This window comes from Vigna unguiculata, chromosome 7, assembly GCF_004118075.2.
Source record: "Vigna unguiculata cultivar IT97K-499-35 chromosome 7, ASM411807v1, whole genome shotgun sequence".
Taxonomy (NCBI): Eukaryota; Viridiplantae; Streptophyta; class Magnoliopsida; order Fabales; family Fabaceae; genus Vigna; species Vigna unguiculata.
This window is the reverse complement of record NC_040285.1, coordinates 27,613,959-27,637,773: the sequence shown is the minus strand read 5'-3', so window position 1 is coordinate 27,637,773 and position 23,815 is coordinate 27,613,959. Positions and strand designations below refer to the sequence as shown.

The 23,815-nt window shown below is 34.2% G+C and overlaps 2 protein-coding genes and 1 long non-coding RNA gene across 4 annotated transcripts; 2 read left to right on the top strand and 1 right to left on the bottom strand.

The window, feature by feature from the left end:
• The first annotated feature begins 209 nt into the window (after window positions 1–209).
• LOC114190348 (metal-nicotianamine transporter YSL1-like) lies at window positions 210–4,764 on the top strand. Of its 2 annotated transcripts, XM_028079195.1 has the most exons (8): window positions 210–364; window positions 1,497–1,591; window positions 1,737–2,120; window positions 2,239–2,411; window positions 2,634–2,728; window positions 2,903–3,037; window positions 3,138–3,442; window positions 3,641–4,764. In XM_028079195.1, exons 3-8 carry the CDS (start codon window positions 1,772–1,774, stop codon window positions 4,567–4,569), a joined length of 1,986 nt encoding a protein of 661 aa, XP_027934996.1. In that variant the 5' UTR covers window positions 210–364; window positions 1,497–1,591; window positions 1,737–1,771; the 3' UTR covers window positions 4,570–4,764. The 2 variants fall into 2 exon arrangements, with proteins under 2 accessions (XP_027934996.1, XP_027934997.1); XM_028079196.1 differs by lacking the exons at window positions 210–364; window positions 1,497–1,591 and having other exon boundaries at window positions 1,646–2,120.
• Window positions 4,765–5,040: 276 nt separating this feature from the next.
• On the bottom strand, window positions 5,041–13,145 carry LOC114190349 (protein HLB1). Its single transcript, XM_028079197.1, has 14 exons — window positions 12,645–13,145; window positions 12,201–12,323; window positions 11,966–12,035; window positions 11,057–11,170; window positions 8,203–8,286; window positions 7,962–8,012; window positions 7,766–7,795; window positions 7,104–7,166; window positions 6,919–6,984; window positions 6,672–6,800; window positions 6,527–6,562; window positions 6,073–6,192; window positions 5,767–5,955; window positions 5,041–5,298 (listed from the first exon to the last, which is right to left on the bottom strand). The coding sequence occupies exons 1-14, from the start codon at window positions 12,995–12,997 to the stop codon at window positions 5,188–5,190; spliced, it is 1,539 nt and encodes a 512-aa protein (XP_027934998.1). The 5' UTR covers window positions 12,998–13,145; the 3' UTR covers window positions 5,041–5,187.
• A 4,955-nt stretch (window positions 13,146–18,100) lies between these two features.
• On the top strand, window positions 18,101–19,908 carry LOC114189809. The gene is made up of 3 exons (XR_003605736.1): window positions 18,101–18,225; window positions 18,323–18,400; window positions 19,668–19,908. It is a non-coding gene; the product is annotated as an uncharacterized LOC114189809 (long non-coding RNA).
• Window positions 19,909–23,815: the final 3,907 nt, after the last annotated feature.

The window sequence follows — 23,815 nt, the reverse complement described above, 5'->3', positions numbered from 1 at the left end:
AAACTAAGAGAAAACAAAAAAAGAAGAAACTTTTGGCGATTCCATCTTCACTGTTGCCATGGCAAATGCATCCAATTCATTACATTTGTGGGTGTGCCTGTTATGTGTTTGTATATATATATAATATATATTCTGATTCTGAACGCATATATATGTGGTTGGGCCTTGTCATTTTTCGAAATGCTATATATTTGCCGTTGTTGTGACGAATCTGTGAAAAGTAAATTTTCTGTAGTCAAAACTGTTTTTCCTCGAGAATTTAAGAGTAGTATAGATTATGGGTTCTTCTTGAAGAACAAAAACCGTCAACTTTGTATCACTTTGTATTCAAATTATGGAACAACACCCTACAAAAGAAAAACAGGTAAAGAGTATAATCCTCCTTGATTAAGAAAATACTGCGATTTTTTATTATTTGGTCATTTTTTATTTTTATTTCAGCTTTTATTTAGATTATTCAAGGTTTGCTTTTTAATTGATTGTATTTATCAAATTTTATATCAGTTTAAAACTATTTAGTACTTTATTAGTATACATCAAAGTTGATGTAACGTATATTTTATATTTTTTAATATTATTACTATTATTTTTATTGTTATTAATGTTGACACAATCAAATTTATATAATTCAAGATGATTCTATTAGAAATTATTTTTAACAAGTAATTAATGATGTAACAATTGATATAAGCCATTATAATAACATGATATTTTTTTATGGGTGTACATTTCTCATATATATATATATATATATATATATATATATATATATATATATATATATATATATATATTTTTTTTTGCTGGAGTTCAACACAAATGAGCTAGATTGTTAAATAGATAATACTTCCTTTTAACAACTCTTATTTGAGATCAAGGAGTGTTTAACACATTGCCTCCTTATTTTAGACACAAAATCTTGTTTTGTATGCATTGTGAATGCTTCTTATTCAATTGAAGTAATAATTGTTTGTATCAGAAAAAAAATCTGTTTTGATACAAAAACTTTGCTCATAAAGGAACAAAAAAATTAACAGGACACAAGGTACGATATGGAATTATTGTATGAACAAATTGTAGTGAAGCGAATTTGTTATCTGCTGTATGATTGGTGGACACAATGTTGATTTTCGGTTGAATGAATAGTATTTTTGTAGTCTTTTAAATCCGATATTTATGGATGATATTTTAGACACCAGATGCCAACCACAGCATCCGTGGGTCAACAAGCTTAATGTGTGAAAGTTAAATTTAGATATCACAGCAAAAAAGGTTCCAAGCAAATATATAAACACAAAATTCAATAAATACCAACATTTAACACTGAGATAAATTACTATAATTTTTTTTTCCACTTTCTTACCTGGGAGATTGAACATATTTACTAAGAGAATAATAGTCTTTATTAATACTCTGATAATGTTACCGTTTGTCGCATTCCAGTCATTAGTTGTTAACACTTCTTCTATATATGTACCCCACATCAATCCATACAGTAGCTGTGCCTTTGGGAAAAGAAAGCATCTTAATATCTTTCATGTCCATCCAATTGGTGAGGAAAAGGCAAAGGAGAAAGAACAATTAAACTAAGGTAAGGAAGATGTTAACAGTATATTATAATTCCACTTTTCAATATCTCTGCCCATACATCACAACTAATAAACATAGTATTAATACCAACCAGGCATTATCAGTTTTGGTATGCTTGTCTGATGTTCAAAGTTTGTGTTACATAGGTCAGGTGACACAACTGTTACTACAGTTAGAGAAGATGGAAGAAGAGAAGAAACTAGAGATAGTTGAAAGAGATGAAGACTTGGAGGATCAGGTAGCTGCAGCTGAAGTTCAGTCTCAGCCATGGAGAGAACAGATAACCCTGAGAGGAGTGTTTGTGAGCATGATGATTGGAATCATATATAGCATAATAGTCATGAAACTCAACCTCACAACTGGCATGGTTCCTAACCTGAATGTTTCTGCTGCACTCCTTGCCTTTGTGTTTGTCCGAACCTGGACCAAGGTTTTGAGCAAGGCTGGTATTGTAGCCAAACCCTTCAGCCGCCAGGAAAACACTATCATACAGACTTGTGCAGTTGCATGTTATAGCATTGCTGTTGGAGGTTAGAGTTTTCTCTTCTATCTTTCTGAAAATATGTGTCCTCTTCATAAATATTTCTTGCTGAATTTACACTCTCTCTGTACTTTTGCTTGAAGTTTGATCTTTGTATATATTGACAGGAGGATTTGCTTCTTATCTGTTGGGATTAAACAGAAAGACTTATGAGTTGTCTGGAGTAGGAAACGAGGGTAACAGTCCAAACGCTATCAAAGAACCTGGATTTGGTTGGATGACTGCCTTCCTTTTTGTGGTGTGTTTTGTAGGTCTCTTTGTCTTGATTCCACTCAGAAAGGTATTACTTCTATATCTTCCTTTATGTGATTTACATATGATTGGATGCATGTATTTAAAACTTTTCACAAACACTCATCAACAAATCAGACTATGTTTTTGTTTTTGTGATATACTTGTTGGCTGACTTGGGGACAGTGATGAAGTTGAGTAAGTTGCATGTGTAATGAATGCTCTCACTTGAGTAAGAAAATACTTCTTACAATACTTCTTTCTGCTGCAGATCATGATAGTTGACCTCAACTTGACTTATCCCAGTGGTTTGGCCACAGCTGTTCTCATCAATGGTTTTCATACTCAGGGAGACAAAATGGCCAAGTATCCTACACTTCTCTACTATTCATAAGCTTTCATTTGTTGCTATTTGCATATATAAGTTCTACTGTTCAAATATTTTTTTTTACAACTTTTCTTTTCCGGTTGATAATACACTATACGGAAAAGAAGAAAAGCTTCCTGTTAATAACTAACAATCTTCATAAAATATTGCAGGAAGCAAGTACGGTGTTTCACAAAGTATTTTTCTATCAGTTTCTTATGGGGTTTATTCAAGTGGTTCTTCTCAGGGATAGAGGACTGTGGATTCGAACAGTTCCCCACCTTTGGATTACAAGCTTGGAAGCAAACGTATGAGTTTTTAGTTTTTAGTATGCTAAGTGCTTCTAAACTTCTAAATGAAATGTTACATCCCATATGTTTCTGATCACACTCTGGATTTAATTTGCAGATTCTATTTCGATTTTAGTATGACTTTTGTTGGAGCAGGAATGATTTGCTCTCACCTTGTGAACGTATCTTTGCTCCTTGGAGCTGTGATCTCCTATGGACTCATATATCCACTCACTGATAGACGAAGAGGAGATTGGTTCCCGGACAATTTAGAAGAAAGTAACATGAAGGGTTTATATGGTTACAAGGTTTTTCTATCAATCGCACTAATCCTCGGTGATGGCATATACAACTTCACCAAGATTCTAATTTGCACAGTCCTAAACGTCCATGAGAGAATAAAGAACAAGAACAATAAAAATGGTAAGATCCGTCAAATTCACACACTTGTGTTTTATTTATTTTCCAATTATGATGATGAAGATTATTATATCTAATGATGAGATCATATTCTTACTGCAACAGTGACTTCTCTGTTATTTTTCAATTATGATGATGATAACAGTAATAATAATATATATTATATGTAATGTTGAGGAGGTTGTATTCTTACTGCAACAGTGACTGCTGATAGAAAGGAGAAACCCAGTGAAGACATTAAAGAAGCTGAGACATTTCTGACGGAGAGCATTCCCATGCGGATTGGAATAGTTGGATACGTCGTTTTAACAATCATTTCCATAATTATTTTGCCTCGCATGTTTCCTCAGCTGAAATGGTACTATGTTGTGGTTGCTTACATATTCGCTCCTTCTCTGGCATTCTGCAATGCTTTTGGAGCAGGTCTGACGGACATAAACATGGCATATAATTATGGGAAAGTTGCACTCTTTACGCTGGCAGCACTCACTGGAAAAGAAAATGGTGTGGTGGCTGGACTAGTAGGTTGCGGTCTGGTTAAATCCGTGGTCTCAGTGTCCTGTATTCTGATGCAAGATTTCAAAACTGCTCATTACACACGTACCTCACCCAGAGCCATGTTCGTATGCCAAGTAATCGGCATTGCAATGGGGTGTGTGGCGGCTCCTCTCAGCTTCTTCCTATACTACAAGGCATTCGATGTGGGAAATCCGCAAGGAGAATTCAAAGCTCCGTATGCTTTAATTTACAGAAACATGGCAATCATTGGTGTCCAAGGTTTCTCAGCATTGCCCCAGCATTGCTTGCAGCTTTGCTTTGGGTTCTTCGCTTTTGCCATTGGAGCAAACATGATCAGAGACTTTTCACCAAAAAAGATTGGTAAATGGATGCCATTACCAATGGTCATGGCCGTACCATTTCTGGTTGGAGCATACTTCGCTATCGACATGTTCATAGGTAGCGTGGTTGTGTTTGCGTGGCACAAGCTGGACTCCGTGAAGGCAGAGTCCATGGTTCCAGCAGCTGCTTCTGGACTCATTTGTGGGGAAGGACTATGGACTTTACCTGCTGCTATTCTAGCTCTTGCAAGAATCCATCCTCCAATCTGCATGAAATTCGTTCCCTCCTAAAGTTTGACCCACAACAGGACCAGCTGTTAATTAAATGCTATAGGAATTAGCTACCGTACCCTTCTTTTTTGGTGAACACGTGTACACTCTGGATTCACATCATCCATATGCATTGCAGAAGAGTGTTAGTGTAACCGCATACAGTTTGTAACATCCAAATTTTCTGACAAAAATAAGGTCAGTTTTTTTAGCGCAGCTCTTGCAGGTACATCCCATCCCAGCAAAAAAACTAAAGAAACCCATGTAGTCTTGAGTAATACATGGTTTTTCAGCCTTGCCAGGAAATGGACTAAAGAAAGTATAACCAACGAAGTGTAAAATCGCGCGGAGGATCAAACAACGAAAATAAGGCTTGAACCGGAATAGAAATTCATAGAAATGAGAGTGTAAACAACATTAATTCATATTTCAGTTCCTAAAACTCTGCAACTCTTGTGAAATGTATATTTGTAAAAGTTAGAAACAATCTCGTTAACGAGTAAACCAAGATTTTTCAATTGTATTGAAATTATTTCATACATAACTCTATTATACACAAGTTCGCGAGAAGTGCAAAACGCGGGAATTAGTTCTTGCTAAATTGGAATATTAAATTGATGGTACACATAAAACTTATATTCATCCTGTTATTATACCAGCCAGAACATCGCTTTTGCCTCGCACATAAATTGTGTAAACTAGACGAAGTGCATCCAGCCAGCCATCCAATGATTCCCAAGAGTCCGCAACCTTGATAATGCAAGTAAAAATGAAGATTAGAGCTGCATTTTCAAAATCTAAAGAGATGCTCGTGTTTCCAGATTGAGATGAAATCACATTTCAAAGATTTCATCTCAAATATGAAATCAACCCTTGTATAATTAATTAAATTTGGATTTAGGATATCCATTTTTAAAGAACAATGGTGATCAGTGGTGGATAGGTTACTTGGGAAACACAAAAACACATGAATGGACTTTGCCTTTCTCTGCAAATGCACGGAAAAACTATTCGATGCATGGAGGTTATGCCCCCCCTAGTGACTACTTCATTATGAAAGAGGTCATTTGGCTTTGTCACTCAAATGCCTGTGTCATAACTAAATGTTGTCTTCAATCATTTAGTGCAATTGATTAAACAATACTTGATAACCCCAGAGGAAACGAGCAATTAATGATTGCGATATGGACAAACTAAGATCAACAAACTGTTGCTTACCAAGTAAAACGATCCATGACTTGTATCTATGCAGAGCCCTGCACCAGGTGGTAAGGTCAGATCAGCACATGCTGATACAGAAATTATATCTGCTATATCTACTTTGATAGTCTTCTTATCCCCGTTCACTGCATCTACTGATCTGCCTGAGAGGCTTTGAGGTACTTGTTTATGATCTCCTCTAGGTACCTGAATGAAGGAATACAAATTATTTAATCAAAATTAGCAGTTGTAAGACTAGAACCTATAAGGTATGAATAATTTTTAAACTAACTAAAAAAATTCAATTTGTCAGCCGCATCTTACCTGCTGAAGCTTTTCATGATCCAAAAGGAACTCTGACCGTTTCCAGTCATTATGGGGTGCAATCATTGACCCCACAGGAGGTGCATTTAAATATCCAACTTTAAGGTGTGGTAATGGTAGCTGTGGAAAATGAGTTCTGTCAAAGTTAGTATTTAAATGAATGGTTCCATCAACTAACACTGACATTAAGTAATGAAACAATAATAACGGATGGTATATATCAATCCAAGGAGGATAAGTTAACTTCTAAAGAAAATAATATAAGTTGTCTCACTTCAAGTACTACTTGAGGAGATGAGACATGTGAACCAATAATCCAATAAACCACATGGTTTCTTAGTTGAAACAAAATTCAGAAAGCTAGAAAGAGCAATATTTTTTAAGTCGTTTAAATGATAAATTATGTAGCATATTGCAATGTTCATCCAGATGATTAAGGATAAATTGTACTCACCATAGAGCGCACCAACCGCAAGGCACTACTATAAACCTGTTAGATACACCAAAATAATGAGTAAAAACAATACATAAGCAGATTGCATGATTAAAATAGGAGAAAAAAAACTAACAGGATCCAAGGGTAAATAGTGGCTTCTTACTGAATAATTTGGTTTCAGTGCATGAGCAGCAGCAATATATATTGCAGACTGGCTGTACAATTCATTTGGTGAAACTTCTTGAGCATTCACTGATCCCCCAGTTCTTAAAGTGTCCTCTGCTAATCCATACTGTGAAGGCATTAAGCTAGTCAAATATTAACTCTTAATACTATTACATACATGTCAATACAAAACACCAAAGTATAATATGCCATTAAATATGTGTAAAATGAAGAAGCAATATGACCAGAACAGTTCCAAGATTGTAAATTGCCCGATGGAAATCAAATTGCAACTGTATGGCTGCACGAAACTGCATCAAAGAATATGGAAAAGTCAAAAGTGGAAGAGTAAATGTGCTATATTCAGAGGACATGGCAGATGTAAAAAATTGTTTGTCACTTCTATCTAATTCCCTCCAAAAAATGTTACCTTGCTGATTGCAGTTCTCACAATCTTTTGCTTTTCTCGGGCTGGAACAATGGCACTGAGTTCCTAAATTGGAAATCAATTTTTGAAGCAAAGACAATACAAACAAATTAACTGAGAATTTCCAATAAAGATAATTGTGAATTTTATAATTTTATTAAGTACATTTTTTGCAAAATAACTCTCAGGGCATAGGGAAATATATTCTGAAAAAGAGAAGAGAGTTGGCTATGATTAAAAGAAAAACATTCTGACACAGATTAACGATTGAACTGTGCCCATGGATGCTTAATTACAGCATTGAATGAGCCCGAAGAGCTACTATAGCACTTTTAAGTTTAGGTGATTAATTATAATACTTGAAAAGATATCTAAGACTGCACATTTCATGAGATTTATTCACCAGAACCAAAGTGCATTTGGTATAAAGAAAGTTTCAGATGAAGTGAAAAGATCCAAGTCTCGAGAGAAATGAAAATGTGGTTTTAAAAAGCATTTATGTAGCTTCTCCTAAAATTCTATTTTAATTACTTGCAAGATACATACATATCAATAGGGGAGACACAAACATGCAGCTAGAAGCATGAAACATTGCAAATACACTATTATTTTTAATTGCCGTTTGTACGTAGTGAAATGCTGGTACACAGGAAAATTAAATATACCTGAAGAGCAAGTCCCCAATTATTGAGTGCCTGAAATAGATTCCGTGAAAGTTAGTAACAAGGGATAATTGTGAAGAAAATCGAAAGTGTAGGAACAGAAAGTGTACAGAATAAAGCAAATATAACAAAGGAAACAAGAAAGGCTGTTTCAAAAAAATTATAAGAAATTGTAAGAAAAACTTTAATTGAGAAGGACCTGGGGACTGTTCCAGTTAAGTTGAACCGCTTTTTCATAGTTCTTTGTTGCCTGGGGAAAATATTAAAAAAATTAGATATGTTATGATAGTCCTCTCTCTATCAACCAAACCTTGACAGCTATAACCAAAATGTGGATAGTTCTTCCATTCAAGTTCAGTATGAAATTCAGTTCTTTGCCAAGAACCATCCAAAATGTGCATGAAAATCATTTATAAAAGGAAGCATTCATTTTTACTGACCTGCTTCCACAGCTCTTCAGCTTCCTTTGTGCGGCCACGCATCTTTGCCCGATCAGAAATTGCTATAGCCCAATTGTAGAAAGCCTGAATACAATCAAATGTAGAGGAAAATGAAAAGTAAGGGCTTGGACTTTTGTCCAAAAACACAGACATACTTAGGCAAATAGGAACAATTTTGAGCTTTCCTATTATAGAAATAGACTTTTGACAAAGGTACTAATTGTGTATCATCAAAATATGGACAGCATTTTCCTACAGATAGATGGGCTACCAATACTGCAGGGCGGGTGAGATAGCACAGGTTACTACTCCCATCAGGTATGAATACTGATATTTGGTGAAGCATGCCTAGTTATGTAAAATGTAGCTCATACTAATACTAATACAATGGAAGTGTGGGATTACATGACCAGGAAATTCCAAAAGTGTTACATATGAACAACAAATTTCTTTAATTAACAAGGGTGATACTGATAAAAGATCTAGAAGTTCCGAAGACATGCCACAGAATTTTGAGGGTCTGAAACACTCAATGCTAAAAGGACTTAATTTCCTCTCACAAATGAAAAGATGATCCGTCTCTCAACCACCCCTCTTATTTATAAACAACATGCCTTGTTCAAACTATTTCAGCTCAGTAACCTAACCAATGGACTTACTAAGTATCAACTAACGGGTAACTAATGAAACGAACATATACCAGTTTTCCAGTTGTTTAATTTTAAAGCACTGTGACCAACCCAACCAGACCACTGCAGGCAGCCCAAAATGAACTTACACTTCTGCATCAAACCAAAAATATGAGTGCTCCTGTAGTCCTCTCTAGTGGTCTATTTTCTTCTTCATTATTAGTCATGAAACAGAGATTCTCCCCTGTGAATTGCATGACAACTTTTTCCTTGGTACTCACTGTCCTTAGTGGATTGGGTTTGGCCCTTTAAACTCAGAATTTTATTTCTCCTGCTGTGTCAGTCACTCTTCCTTCATTGTCATTGTCCTCCTCATCGTAAAAACATGATCCAGTGGTTTTGATGATGATGGCTGGGATAATACGTTATACTTTGTTTCTGCACTATTTGTTGTCATACTAACTGTGTTTCTTTGGAATTGACAGGCAGTGCCTTTCTCCACTGTTGTCTCATTAATAGAGCAACATCAACCACCTTACAAGCATCCCAATCAAACTGAGAAGAAAACCAAACACATGAGAGACACACCTCCATCTTTGACAGTGACCCATCTAAATCCATGCAAGAACACAAAGCTGGTGGCATTTGTAGCAATTCCTTGACTGTACAGCCTGAGATACAAACACCTGTAGGCATGGCAGACCGGTACTTCACATATTCACCCATTATGGTCAACCCTTCATGTCCCCAACTATCTCTTTCTCCGGTGACCTGAAAACTCTTCACCTTTTGGAGCTTGTGACTCACTGGTGAAATTTGATTTACCTTAAACCAATCTCTGCATCTTCACCTTCAATTTTTCAAATTCTGCCTCATTACGATGTTGTTTCCTATCTTTTGCACTTTCTAAATTTTATTGTTTCTTCATTTACATGAATCAGTCCTTGATTCCTTTGCTTCCAATCCTCCAATGAGATCAGTTCTGATTTCATCTTTGTTTCTGCTTCCACCATCTCAGTGACTGCTCTATCCTTCAAGACTTGCTCTTCCCCTCTATTTTATTGCTCCTAAGATTTCACCTCCATCTTTCAAGACTTCAACATCCCCTCTGTTTTCTTCCTTCCAAAGTCTTTTACCTTCTCATCTTATTTTTGCACCAACAATTGTCATTCTTCCTTGAGACTGAAAGCCTAAAACTTGCTATTCTCTATCGTTATTTCTTCAAAAACATCAAAAAACTGTTTCTTCATTCTTGCCAAACTTGTAGAGTCCCTAGGTCCTCCCATATACACTACCCATAGCTCCAAGATCAGAACTCTGGTAGTTCTATGGTTAAAGAAACCTAGCATCTTTATTACAAAAAATAGGGAAGAAATCCCCAGTCTATAGAATAGGACACACACACTGCATTTGGGTATTTGTACCTTCCTACATAACCATATGAGCCTAATTTACTCTCACAAATGACACTATGATCCCTCTCTCAACCTCCCCTCTTATTTATAGACAGCATATCTGCTTTAACCTATTGTAACACACAAACCTAACTAACTCAACAATGTAACTAACTAACTACTGGGTATCAATCACTGACTCACTACATTATATAATTCGTCAATACATTAGTTAGTTAGAGCATAGTCAATATGTTTATTAACTATTAGTTAGAGCAATTGGTAGCATATTTAAAAAATGTGTAAAGTAAATAAGTTTATATGTTGAATACCTGAACCAGGAATGAGAGAGAATGTTTCATCAGTCTTATACATAATAAACAAATGTTCACAAAACTAAATTGCTTATGTGGTGGTTATATGTTTCTATTGCACCTTCTGGTCTTTAATATGAGGCACATTTTATAAGAAACTCATATTGTCCTTTTATAAGGCATTTCATAACTTCTATACAACATCAGAGTTATTTTCCTTGTTTGTCTCTATTAAATATTATGAGTCTGTGTTTTATATAAATGAATAATGAGAAAAGAATAAAATAATAAAAATAATAATATACACAATAACATTTACAGCTTCCACATATGCGTGTGTATGCCCATTTCAAAGGTTTTTAAGTGGTATTTATTAGCATTTGCATACCAAGTCTGATTTGAGGTTTGGACTCGTTAAGACGATTTTTTTTGCCATGCCCAAGTATTTCTAGTGTTCAACTGACCTACACTTGTATCCAGGATGTAGTGTGGGACAAAGAAGGACAATATTACATACATCATGTAGTGTGGGACAAAGGAGAGTGGCCTCATCATACTTCTTACAAGCCTCCTCCAGCAAAGCATCTTTGGAGGGTGAAGTGGAATCTGGACTAACATTATCTGCACTTTCCTGCACACCAGAAAGGATTCAATAGACAGATTATGTAAAGTTTGGACCAAGTATAGCATAACTACAATTCAAACCAGTAGAAATAGAACTTGGACAGTTTATGTAAGAAAGGATAAGAAGGAAACTGAAATTTAGTAAGCATGCATTATTCGTGTTTGCATAGAAATTGTCCCTAGGTAATAGCTATGGATCCAAACTACTGCTTTTGCGCATTATTTCAGTTTTTATTTAGTTAATTAGTCATATATAGAAAGATCAATTCAATGAAGCACAGTTAGTGTGTGATGTGATGCATATTATGTACAGAGATTAAGGGTGGTTATTGGGTAGTTTTCGTACTAATTGCTGAATGCAGGAGGAAACTTCTTTTGTGGGGAGACCCTGCATTGCCTATATCCTGTTCTGTAATTCTGGCCTAAAAACTAGATTGTTCCAAATAATAAAGAATAATAAATACATAATTCATGGTGCTTACTCTTAAGTTTAACATAAGCCAATAGAACTTTGTTTGCAGTGGATGTCCAAGGAATTTCATTTGCTAAAATAATGTTGCAATTCCATTTCATCAGAAAATGAAAAATATTTATTCCAGTTACAATAATGCAAAATATAAGTAGCCATTAAAATTCCATCATACTAATGGAATATCATGCCAGAATAACTTATACAGGTCAACAAATTGAAATTGTACAACCCAAGTATTTTAAACAAAAACAGAAGGGAAAAAAAAAAGGCCAATAAGCAAAAAATATACAAAAATAACATGAAAAACCAGTGACTCGACTAACATCGGACCTGTAGTACTAATGCCCAATTGTACAATGCATCATAATCTTCAGGGTTCCTCTCAATTGCAGTAGCATACCTAGAAAATCCAATTAAGAAGTCATAAGTTTGAATAAATATGAACAATTGCAGCCCCTACCAAGGAGCACCTACTATTGGCAAAAGATTACAAAGCAGATTGCAGTTTTGCACCAAGTGTTCGGCGTGGGTAATTCCTAGTAGCAAATAGAAGCAGCCATGTTACCTCCTGGCAGCAAATGTAAGAATCCTCTGTCGGGACCGGCCTTCATCATCAACACCTACAACGCTATTTATCAACTCCATAGCAGCGGTGTTCTGCTCTGCGTGCTGTTGCTGTCGTTCTGGACTGAAATTTTTTAAACACTACAGTAAGCTGCAGTTCAAGTATGCACAAAAAGAAGACAAACCACCCCAGAAGCCACACCCTCAAATCTATATCACTTTGATTTACCATAGCTGAACAAAAAGAAATTCGCTAATAGAAGCTAACATTAGAACCATTGCTTTTATTTTACACGCCAACGATCTACGATACAAGATACAATTTCTGTGTTGTACCATTCCGTAACTAAGATAAAGATTGCATCAAGAAGTAAGCCGGGCGTATTGTCATTTCACTCATTTCACGTGTACGTTTCCTAATCCAATGAGGCGAAAGAGCAGTAACCTGTAAGGTGAGTTAGCATCTTCTTTCTCCGGTTCGGAATCGTTTTTCAATCCATTCAGTAATTCTCTCATGGTGAACGTTCGGCTTCCTTCGTCTTTCCGGAGCTGCGGAGTGGGAGAAGGATTGGCGTTCGCCTCATTGGAACGGACCGTCGTCGTTCTCCTGAGATCTGAGTCTTTTACCGCGGGATCAGCTTTTGATTCCGATTTCAGCCCCAATTGTGCATGCACTTGTTCGGTCCGCACAGTTTCTGTTTTGGGCTGCGGATTTGGTACAGGTCCGGGTGCCGATCCCGATTCCGGTACCAATTGTGCTTCTGGTCCGTGACGGTTTCGCGACTCCGGTTCGGGCATTTCGCAATGTTAGGGTTTTAGAGAGAGAGTGAAATGGAAGATTGAGGAGAAAAGAGAGTTTTGCTCCGATCCGAGTCGAGAGATGGAGACTGGAAGACTGAAGGGAGGAGACAGCGTATACTTGGTATAATTCTCTTTTGCCTTTCTTTATCTCTGGTATATGAAAACAAAGAAGAACTAAAATAAAAATATGTAAAAAAAAAAGTAATTTATTTAATTGTATCCGTGTTTAAAGTAATTAGTGTAAATGATTGATTAATAAGGTTTGAACTTAAAGTTTATTAATAGTATAGATAATGATGGTAATAGTGAGATTTAAATTTAGATTCTCATTGCATTAGTTAAAGAGTGTAAAGTAATTTTTTATTTTTTTTGAAATATGTCAAAATTGTGTTATTTGTTGTTTTCAATGTATTTTTACATGATTTTTTAGTAAAACAATACATGTTTGTAAAGAAAAAATCACTAATGTGACGTCCTAAAAGCATTAACTAATCAATTAGACTCTTGAACAGGTGCATTTAAACCTTATTAGCTTTTTAATATCGGTTACTATGTGAGGATAATATAATATTGTATCGGGAGATTTTGAGAGAAGAGAACAGTTTAACCTATTCGATTCAATTTACATAAGTTTTAAACAAAGGTGGAATATTTGAGACTTTAAAAAGATATTAATGGAAGAGATTAAATATTATTAAAAGAAAATATTACAATTGATTGTGTTAAATAAATATTCAAAGCCTAAGTAAATCATTTTCCTATATCAAATTCATATAAGTTTTCTTAAATGAAAATTTGGCATATGAAATTAAACTTAAAAAAAAAAGAATATGAAGGGTAAATATTTCTAAATTTAAATGCACGACATAAATTTTATTTTCCTAATTTAACCACTAAAAATCATTTGTTTATCCTATTTGTTACATATAAACATCTTTTTTAATTTTATATAAACTAATTTAAGAATAAATTGAGATTAAATTAACAAAAAAAAACTCAATCATTTTTTTTTAAATCTCAATCATTTATAAACTTTATTTTTAATAACCAATGTTGGATTACCATTTTATATATCCTCCATTCTTTCAATGAAGTCACGTAATTCACACCTTAAATTAAACCCATCACACAAAATATACATTCTTTTAGAAGGAAAAGTCATTCGAACAATCAACATGACACTTTATATCACAACTTCAATAATGTTTAAGTCACTTACATGCTGCTTGATGGTTATTAAAAGTATAAGAAACAAGAAATCTATTTGAATAAAAAAAACTAATAAAATTTTACAAACTAATAAAAAAAAAATCTATTTTTTTACTCAAAGTAAACTTGTATTTAGTTCCATTACTTTTCTAACACCCAAACCATATAAATGAAGAAAGTAAAGTTCAATAATATATCTGAAATCAATTATTATAATAATCAATATAGTTCAACAATTCATTCAATAATCAAACTCAATTTAGATTAACATCACCAGTAAACCTCCTGATATTTATAATATATATAAAATGAAATTGTTAAATCTTTCAACTCAACTCAACAACATTTTAATTATGATAGCTTAATCATCAATCCAAAAACTTAAGAGTTGTGTGTATTTTACTCCTCAAAACTTAACATAGTTCAAAAACATCCAATATCAAATATCAACTTAAGATTTTTCAAAACATTTCAAAGATTCCCTCAATAATAACATAAATTATAAATTTGAACTTTCTTACATCATATTATTGTGTTCTATGTAAGGCCACAAATTTCCTTTGTTAATTTCTGTCATAAATACAAGAGGTTGCCCCTTATCTGTTGGGTCTAGGGCAGGCCCATGGGGAGTTCAAGTCTCTAAACCAACTTAACACTCTCAATCACATCTCATTCTAAAAAACATATGTTTTCACGTTCTCATTACTTCCCAACAGAAAGCTCTGCTAGGTTTGGTCTCCTCCTGGACAAGTTAGCTATAAGCTCAATTCCACTCCATGTAAGTCAAATCTCGAGCTCATGCTTCTCTTTCTCTGGGCATATTTTTGTGATTACATTTAGGGTTTCGTAGTAATCTCGTTCCTATTCTACTTCACTTTGTTTTCAGCTCTTTGGCCTACCCTTGGGACTGTGGTGCTCACTGTGTGTGTCGGAGCTTTCCACTAGCTTATTTTCCAAGTAAGGGAAGCTAGGGTTTTACATTATTTCTATTTTATACTATTAATGTTTTGTGAAATATGAGAAAAGTTGGGGGAAAACGTTAATTTTTGGTATATTTTTGAGTTAGGGGTTCAAATATTCATAAAACTGTGATATTTGACGTTATTTCTCGTATTCTGGATGCGTCGCGCAGTCGCTGGGCGAGTTGACTTGGTTGCTGGGCGACTGTGTATTTTTCTAATATGCGCAGTTTTAGTAAAATTGACTTTCCCGACTCATTAACCGTTGGATTGAGCTCAAATTTGGACATTTGGTTCATAACATGCTATTTTGTGGTTTGATCGGTTAGATAGTCGATTAGATGTCTGTAGCTTGAGAAATGTGTCACGCATTATTGCAGTGATTTTGGTTTTGTGATAATAAATTTTCTTAGAAATTTTGGTGTAAAAATTATGGTTGTGTGTTGTGCTTGATTGTATGGAATTGCAGGTACTTAAATGTTGGCACTCATTTATTTGGGATGAATACTATTTTGTGATATATGTATGTCTTGGTATGCATTTATAAAGTATGAGATGAATGAATTTGCATGAGTGATGTGATTCATGGATTGTGAATGATGAACTTGGATAAATCTTGGCATGGGATTTCAATGAAATGGTTGGTTATATATGTGGTCATGAATTTGGTATGAGCAATAATGTTACATTGATGGCATGGTATTGGTATGAGGTGAAGTTCTATATCCCCGAATTGGGAAAAATGGGATGGTATGAAATCAACATGGAATATGAATGAGGATGGGTTACAAAGGATGGCGTGAGGTGTTAAATGCATGATCAATATTATTTGTTTGTTTGGAAAGTGATTGGTATGTTGTCAGTACGTAAATCCACGAGTCTCTAGGTGAGACTTCCTGGTGGTGCTTCAGTGGTCGGGACGTAATTCCATGGCCCCTGTTAGTGGGAGTCCACGGTGGTGCCCCATCTATATAATTTGGTAAGGATTCAAGATAATGTTGCATCCTGACACTCTAAGAAGTCAGTTAATCTCACTTAGAGCGGACTGACTCTTATGGTGAGAGTATCAGGAGGCCTGAAACTCATTAAGGGCTAACCTTGTGTGTGGGGAATTGAAATATTATAACACTTGTAACACTTAGCTCGGGGGTGAGCAGGGTAATCCACCACAAGTGCAAGCATCCGCTGAATCCGACCTGATTATATGTAATCCGGATGAGTCGAGTCTCAGTCTAGTGTATTGCTTGAGAAGTCATAACATGATTGGTTGATGAATACTGTTTTGGATTGTGTAATAGCATGTGACTGCTTGATAAACTGTTTCTACTCTAGCTTACCCTGTTTGCTTGTTTGGTTGTCTTGTATGTGGTTCTTCTCCTTTTACGATAATCATTTATTGATGTGAGCAGATGCGAGAAACACCCGTGGTCTAACATGGAGGTGACGGTTCCGCTGCTTAGCCATCTGGGCTGGATTCTACTACTTTGGGCTTTCTTTTTGGGGCTATATAGCCCATGTACTAGTTTTCTTTTAATTTCCTATTTTGATTATTGATGAACATTGTATCTGGTTTAGTTGTGGCATAGTTGTGTGTCTGGTTATTGTATGGAGTAGTGTTTAAACTCCAAGTCTGTATTTCTGTATTATCCTGTGTGACACTTTCTTTAATCATGATTATAAATTAAATGGGATGTTACATCATATTATCGTGTTTTAGAAGATGACTTCAACGATAATAAAAAGTATGAAAGAAGTTAGTTATAACTTTCTTTCAAAAATCAAATGTAGCATTTTTATATTAAGCTAAATAAATTCATTTTCAAGTACTATATTTTACATGAAAATAATAAATCATACACATGCAATCAAATCCAAATAGTTAGAATGACAATCTACTCCAATCATAAATATTCATTTTATTAATATTTTTTATCACCTCTAAATTTGATTTCAAAAAATTGATACTTTTTCACATAGACAATTATAAAAATATAATTATAAAAAAAATGTAAATATTTACAAAACACAAACACTTTAATATATAAAAATAATATCTAAAATTAGTTAATTTTTTAATATATATATATATATATACTAATAAAAATAAATTTATTATGCACATATGTGTTCATTGTCTATAATAAAAAAAATGAAAATTATCATTATCATTATAAATATAAAGTTAAATATAAATTTTTTATTTTATTTAATTATAAATAAATAAATATATTTATTTTGTGAGTAATTTTTTAATTTAAAAAGTGATTCAATTTTTAAGAAAGTAAAGACTTTAAAATCTAAAGAAACATGATAATTTACAATGATATGATAAAATAATTATTTTAATTTAAAATAAATTATTTATTGAATAAAATTAAAATTAAATATAAACATAACAAAATATTTTATATATATATATATATATATATATATATATAAATAAACATAACTTAACTTTTAATATTCAGTACTTTAGACCGGTTTATGTAAAACTCGTAAAAGCAAATTCTTGTAAATTAAGACAAGAAAAGATAAACATTACTTTTTCAACTAAAAACAAAATTGCGGGGATTGTTCAAAATTTAGTTTTAAAATATAGAAGAAAAAAAATCCAATACAGTAAAGCTAGTTTTCAAAGTTTTGAATATACAATTCTAAACTTCAGAGGAGAGATTTTTTTATCATTTTAATAGATTTGTCAAACACAAACTATATTATTTATCTGAAATATTAGTTTATAATAACATCATTGAAAAACATATTTGTTATTAGGGGTTATTTTTAAGGATTATGATATACCGCTAAAAATGTTTAATGTTTGTAAGTCCCTTTTTCTGTTCCAAAAAGGGTTGGGTCTGGCCTTTCGTAGGCCCAAGGTCAGCTCCTTTGTAGGATCCCAATACTCTGTCAGCCCCTCACAATCTCACTTTACCTTTGTTTGAGAAAAATAGTTTTCTTCTCATCTCTTTACGAAAGCAGAAGCTCTGCTAGGCATAGAGAAATTCCATCTTCGAGCTAGCTCAGCTGTTCTCCTCTAGTAAATTACTCCTCGGATCTGTAGTGGCCTTTTTCCTTCTCCTTTTCTAGTTGGGTATTTTGTTGCGTTTAAGGTTCACTTTCTTACTCTAGTTTGGGTCCTGGGGTTTTGTTTCAGTTCACCATCCTAGTCTGTGGAGCTATTGTGCCTAAGTCGTGCTCTTTAAGTTGTTGTTCCTTTTCTTGCATAAAAAAGGTAAGGGAAGCTAGGCCTTTTCTTTTCAAAATTTTAAGTACTTGGTATATTTCTGCTCTATTTCATGCTTGGGATGGTTTAAAAGTGTTGTGCTTGTATATGAATGAACTGTTTGGTGGGTGTTGTCTGTTTGTGGTGCTGCATGTGTGAAATAGTGGGGGAGAATTGGTATTCTCGCCTAAACGAGCTCGTCTCGCCTAGGCGAGAATAGCAGAAGGTCGCCCTGGTGCTACTCGAGCATCTCGTTCAGGCGACCAAAGCTTGTTTTGAGCGACGCATTGTCTCGCTCAGGCGAGAATGGCTCGCCCAAGCGAGTACTCGAGGAAAGCTAGTGTGCTCTGCTTGCGTCCTCTTCCAGGCGAGGGGTTTTTATTTTTGGGCGAATGACGATCTCGCCCAGGCGAGTTGGTCTCGCCCAAGCGAGGGCTCGCAGAGTGCCACTGTTACAGACCTTGCCCAGGCGAGAATGCCTAGCCTAAGCGAGACAGTTGTTGTAGCTTAGGCGAGGGCTTCTAGCCTAGGCGAGAATGGTGCAGATTTGTGTTGTATACTCTGGTTTACTTTGTGTGTGTGGCTATTTATCTCGAACGTACATGATTATGGTGAAATTGCATGAGTTGCATGAGTTGTATGCACTAAAATTTGTATGTTAACATGAGGAAAACATGGGATTCTGTTTGGTTGGTTGAGAACGTGCATGAGAATTAAATGTTGAGATAACCAGTGGTGGTTATGGTATGAGGATCATGAAATTTGTATGTGATAAGTGTAATTCCATGAGTCTCGTGGGGAGATCTCATGGTGGTGCGTAGTGCATATATTAAGATATGGATTCAAGTAAGGACCGCATCCCGAAACTCGAATGGGTTAGTGAGTCTCAAGTAGAGCAAACTGACCCAAGTGGTGAGAGTGGCGAGAGGCCTTAGTCTTTGGCAGGATAATGGTCTTAGATGCTTAAAGGTTAACCTTGTGTGTGGTAGGGTGAAACCCATTGGCAATGGCTCTGCAGAGCAGTAGAGGCCACCACAAGTGCAAACGTCCCGTGAATCCGATCTTAGTATATGTATCCGGATAATTGAGTCATAGTGTCCTGCGTGTCTATTATACCATGATTCTTTGTGCTCACTGTGTTGCATGCTTGAACTGTTTAAGTATTCGTCTGTTATACTATGTTAACTTTAAATTACACTAGCTTACCCTTTCTTTTCGTGTGTGTTCTTGTCTTGATTCTTTTCCTTTTGCAATGATCACCTTATGGTGGGAGCAGATGGGAAGAAGTCTAGAGGTGGATCTGATGGTGGTAGCGGGGCTGCGTAGTTGGGACCAGTTATCTGTAGCAAAGCAGTTTTTATGGCTATGATGCCCTTCTTTTTTGTAACTCCTTACTCTAGGAGGGACCCCTTTTGCAAACTTTTAAACTTCCTTTGTGTTTGTCTATGGCATGGTGGTATGCCTAAGTTACTTTCGAAGTATACTCTTGGATGACTGTAACAGTTACCTTTCTTATATTCTCATCTGATTGCTTCTCATTATTATAATCATGTGATATTTTATTGAGTAAATTATTCTATTTAAATGGTATATCACAATGTTTGTAATAATTATTTTGACTGCCACAAGGGTTAATACCTTTAAACTCAGTTTATATTTTATTTTAATTTATTAATTTGTCTTATCCTTAAAAAAGTATATTGTGGTTGGCACATTTTAAAGTATCATGATACTTTGCTAATCTCATAATACCTTTTTCTGTTACAATTTCTCCATGGAAGTGAGTGTAATTGTTTCTACTCCTTCATGAATGCTACTACTGCTTCGGTCATTGCCTTATTTAGATTGACATTCTGATATTTTGTATGTAGTACTTTTGTTCACACAGATTTTTCGCATAGTTTTTTTTTTTTCTGAAATCATTTTTTATTTTCGACTTATTATTTAATCTTTGAAACATAACTCATTTTCCCTCCACTCTGAAAAATTCTCAAACCTCCTTCCGATCTTGAAAAATTCTCAAACATATGAAGTTTCAATTTTGGAACCCATGCCCATTGCTTTGCACCCACAAAGCATTCTTTTCTTAAGCATGATTGAAGCTGGCATTTTTAGTCTCCACTCTTTTCTCCTCTCGAACCTCATAGCACTCGCGGAACCCTCCCACAGAAGAACCTCATAGAAGAAGCGCGAAAGCTACGGAAGAATCCCTTTCAAATTTGGAAACCTAAAAGGTTAACTTTTTCTACATTTTCGCTTATAGGGTTTTTGTGTTCACCCATTGTTTTGTCTTCTCTTCTTGTGTAGATTTAATGGTTATAAGAAATTGGTCATTGTGTAGATGTAATGGTTTTAAGAAGCTATATTGGTTGTGATTTGTGTGATTTTAAGCATTTTCATTGCTTCTAGTTCTATTGGTGTTTGGTCATTTTGTGATTTTTGTAACTTTGATGCATGATCGGCTGATGTTACGAGCAAAGTTGCAATCCTTCAACGATAAGTGACATTCATGTTCTGCCTTGGATGTCTTATGTGTTAGGTGTCCCATACTTGTAAGATTTTAATAACATTGCTCATAAGGAGTTCCATTATTTCAATAGATACAAAATAATAACTTTTCTTCTCCTTCTTAATTTATCATAAAAATTGTTAAAATATGATATATTTTGTGACGATTTTTAATTATCAAATATTATTAAATAATACTAAAATTTGAAACGATTATTATTATTATTATTATTATTATTATTATTATTATTATTATTATTATTATTATTATTATTATTATTATTATTATGTCTGACAACAATATCAACATTTAAAATATCTCTTACAATTTGACATATGTAATTTTTATGGTTATTTTAATTGTCGAAAATTTAATTTTTATGGTTTTTAACCACTAAAATCTATAATTTTAACTTTCATAGATATATTTTTTAGCGCAATAAAGTTTTATTAAATTTTAACATTGTTTTCTTTATTTTGGAAAAAATAGAAAAAGTTTTTCATTTTTATTTATAATTATATATATATATATATATATATATATATATATATATATATTTTGTACAGTATGTCCCATCAGCCAAGGTTAGAAAAACTCGTACATAAAAGACTATCAATCGAACGGCCTGGTAAATAAACTGCGTAGGACCATCGTTTAATCGGCTCTACAAACTAACCCCATAACATCATTAAAAGACTATCGGTCGAACGGCTATACAAACAAGTCACAAGTCAACCACGTTCAGGCCCATCGGTCCATCGGTAACACCTAAACGAGTGATACTAATCCCCAATAGCACATCGGTCGATCGGACAAGCACGAGCGGCACCTAAACTTAATAAATGACAATCGGTGGATCAACCATCGGTGGATCCATCTCTTTAGACTCACGTAGTCCTTTACATGCGTCCGTCGGTCGATCAGCCATACACGAAAAAAAGCCAAAACTAATCCAGTCAAACGGTCGTCGGTTGCACGGTCGAACAACCAGTCAATCGGGTTAATTAACACTAAACAAGTTAGTAATTTTGATTAGAGGATCATTGGGCCGTGATTAAGGAACCCTAATCACAGGCCCACACCGGAAACTATAAATAGGGCCCAAAGGTAGGTTGGTGAGGATCTTGAATTCGCATTTATTACGGTAGTTAAATTGATACACCGATCGCTTCATTACTGACTTAAGCATCGGAGCCCTATAGACAGGTACCCCGATCGTCATCCCAGCCGATCGAGCAAAGGAGTGGATTTTCTTGGAGAAGAAGTTATGACTGTAGTGAGAAGTGGAGTAAGCTTAAAAAGGTTCTTTGGTAGGCTCTTGGTCCCTACACCCGAAAAACACACACACACACACACACACACACACACACATATATATATATATATATATATATATATATATATATATATATATATATATATATATATATATATATATATATATATATATATAAAATCATCCACACAAATATTAAACATGTCATTGAAGAGTTATAGTTGGATTGATTGAACAGAGACAGACGTGTGTAGAAAAGAAAAAAAGAAAAGAGATTCTAACGTGTTTAAAATGTGTCACTTACTATCATAGTTCTGCATTAATGCAAGAAAAAAAAAGATGAGTAGAATCTTGATTCGAAATATTTTAAGTTGGGTAACATGAAAGAAGATGAAAAGAGAGGAAAAAAATTAGAAAAATAACCATACAGAGAATAAATATATTGATGATTCACAAGACTATAGTAAAAAGGAAAATAAAAACTGAACTACATCAACAAACTGCACAAGAGAGTAATAGAATATAAATGTAACATAGCCAATAAATACAATTAAAAAATTCAATATTTTAGTAAAGAATTGTGAGCATGGACTACTTTAGGATGTTTTAAAAGGATTAAATTAGAGTGAGAAAATCAAATATTATATTTTTTATGATAAGTTTAAATATAAAAAATATTAAAATTATATGATATGATTTTTGAGGGATTTTTTGAATTTTTTATAATTTTTATATTTTAATTAAATATAGAAAATAATAATTTAAAGATTAAATCCAGCATTATTGGATATTAAAATATTAGTTATGGAGAAGTATTATAGAATGTAGAGGATCTTGTTTAATTCTTCTTATATAAAGGATATGTTTATAATACAAATAGAATACATATGAATTTTGTTATAAAATTGAGTGGGGAGTTACCATTTATAAGAACATCAATTTGATTTTATAGAATCATATCTATGACTTATTATTCATTTTCTTATATTTATTGAGTGCAACATTAATATTTTTCCTTAAATTGAATATCAGAATCATCATTCCATAGTTTTGCATTATTATATATTTTAGGTAGAGGTGGCAATAAGGGTCAGCCCAACCCATTTAGGCTTGTCCCGCACTTGACCTGTAAAATACAGATCGGGTTGACCCACCCCGCGTTAAAGATGCAGCCTGAAAAATTTGACCTGTCCTGTGTAAGTTTTGGCTCGCGGGCTAGCTTGAATTTTTTTTTTTTAAATCTTATGATAAAATTTTCAATGTATAATAAATTGGAAAACTTTAACAAGTTCACAAAACAAAAACTTTAGGGAGTTGAATGATAAATTGATAATTTTAACATTTTCACCATATTCAGATTCGTACTTTGACATACACGATGTATTCTTCAAATTTTAGCACATTCAAAAATACATAATACTTGTATTTTTCACTCATAAGAACGTTCATGAAAAAGTCCAGAATGTAAGTAACCAATATACACAAGTGTAAGTTTTTTTTTATGCAAGTCACAGGTCAACACATGCAGGATGTGGGTTATGCGAGTTGCGCTTTTACGGATTAAGGGACTCAATATCTCAACCGGCCATGCGTTTTCTTAGTGGACCTACAGACCGACCCGCCGGACCAAACCAACATT

What these genes read in the sequence shown, in the direction of transcription:
- LOC114190349 (XM_028079197.1), bottom strand. Translation starts at nt 12,997, where the DNA reads ATGCCCGAACCGGAGTCGCGAAACCGTCACGGACCAGAAGCACAATTG. An exon ending in CTGAAGAGCTGTGGAAGCAG is followed by an intron (nt 8,013 to 8,202) that starts GTCAGTAAAAAT and finishes TATTTTCCCCAG; the next exon opens with GCAACAAAGAACTATGAAAA. An exon ending in TGCGGTTGGTGCGCTCTATG is followed by an intron (nt 6,193 to 6,526) that starts GTGAGTACAATT and finishes CATTTTCCACAG; the next exon opens with CTACCATTACCACACCTTAA.
- LOC114190348 (XM_028079195.1), top strand. Translation starts at nt 1,772, where the DNA reads ATGGAAGAAGAGAAGAAACTAGAGATAGTTGAAAGAGATGAAGACTTG. An exon ending in TTACAAGCTTGGAAGCAAAC is followed by an intron (nt 3,038 to 3,137) that starts GTATGAGTTTTT and finishes TTTAATTTGCAG; the next exon opens with ATTCTATTTCGATTTTAGTA. An exon ending in GAACAAGAACAATAAAAATG is followed by an intron (nt 3,443 to 3,640) that starts GTAAGATCCGTC and finishes TTACTGCAACAG; the next exon opens with TGACTGCTGATAGAAAGGAG.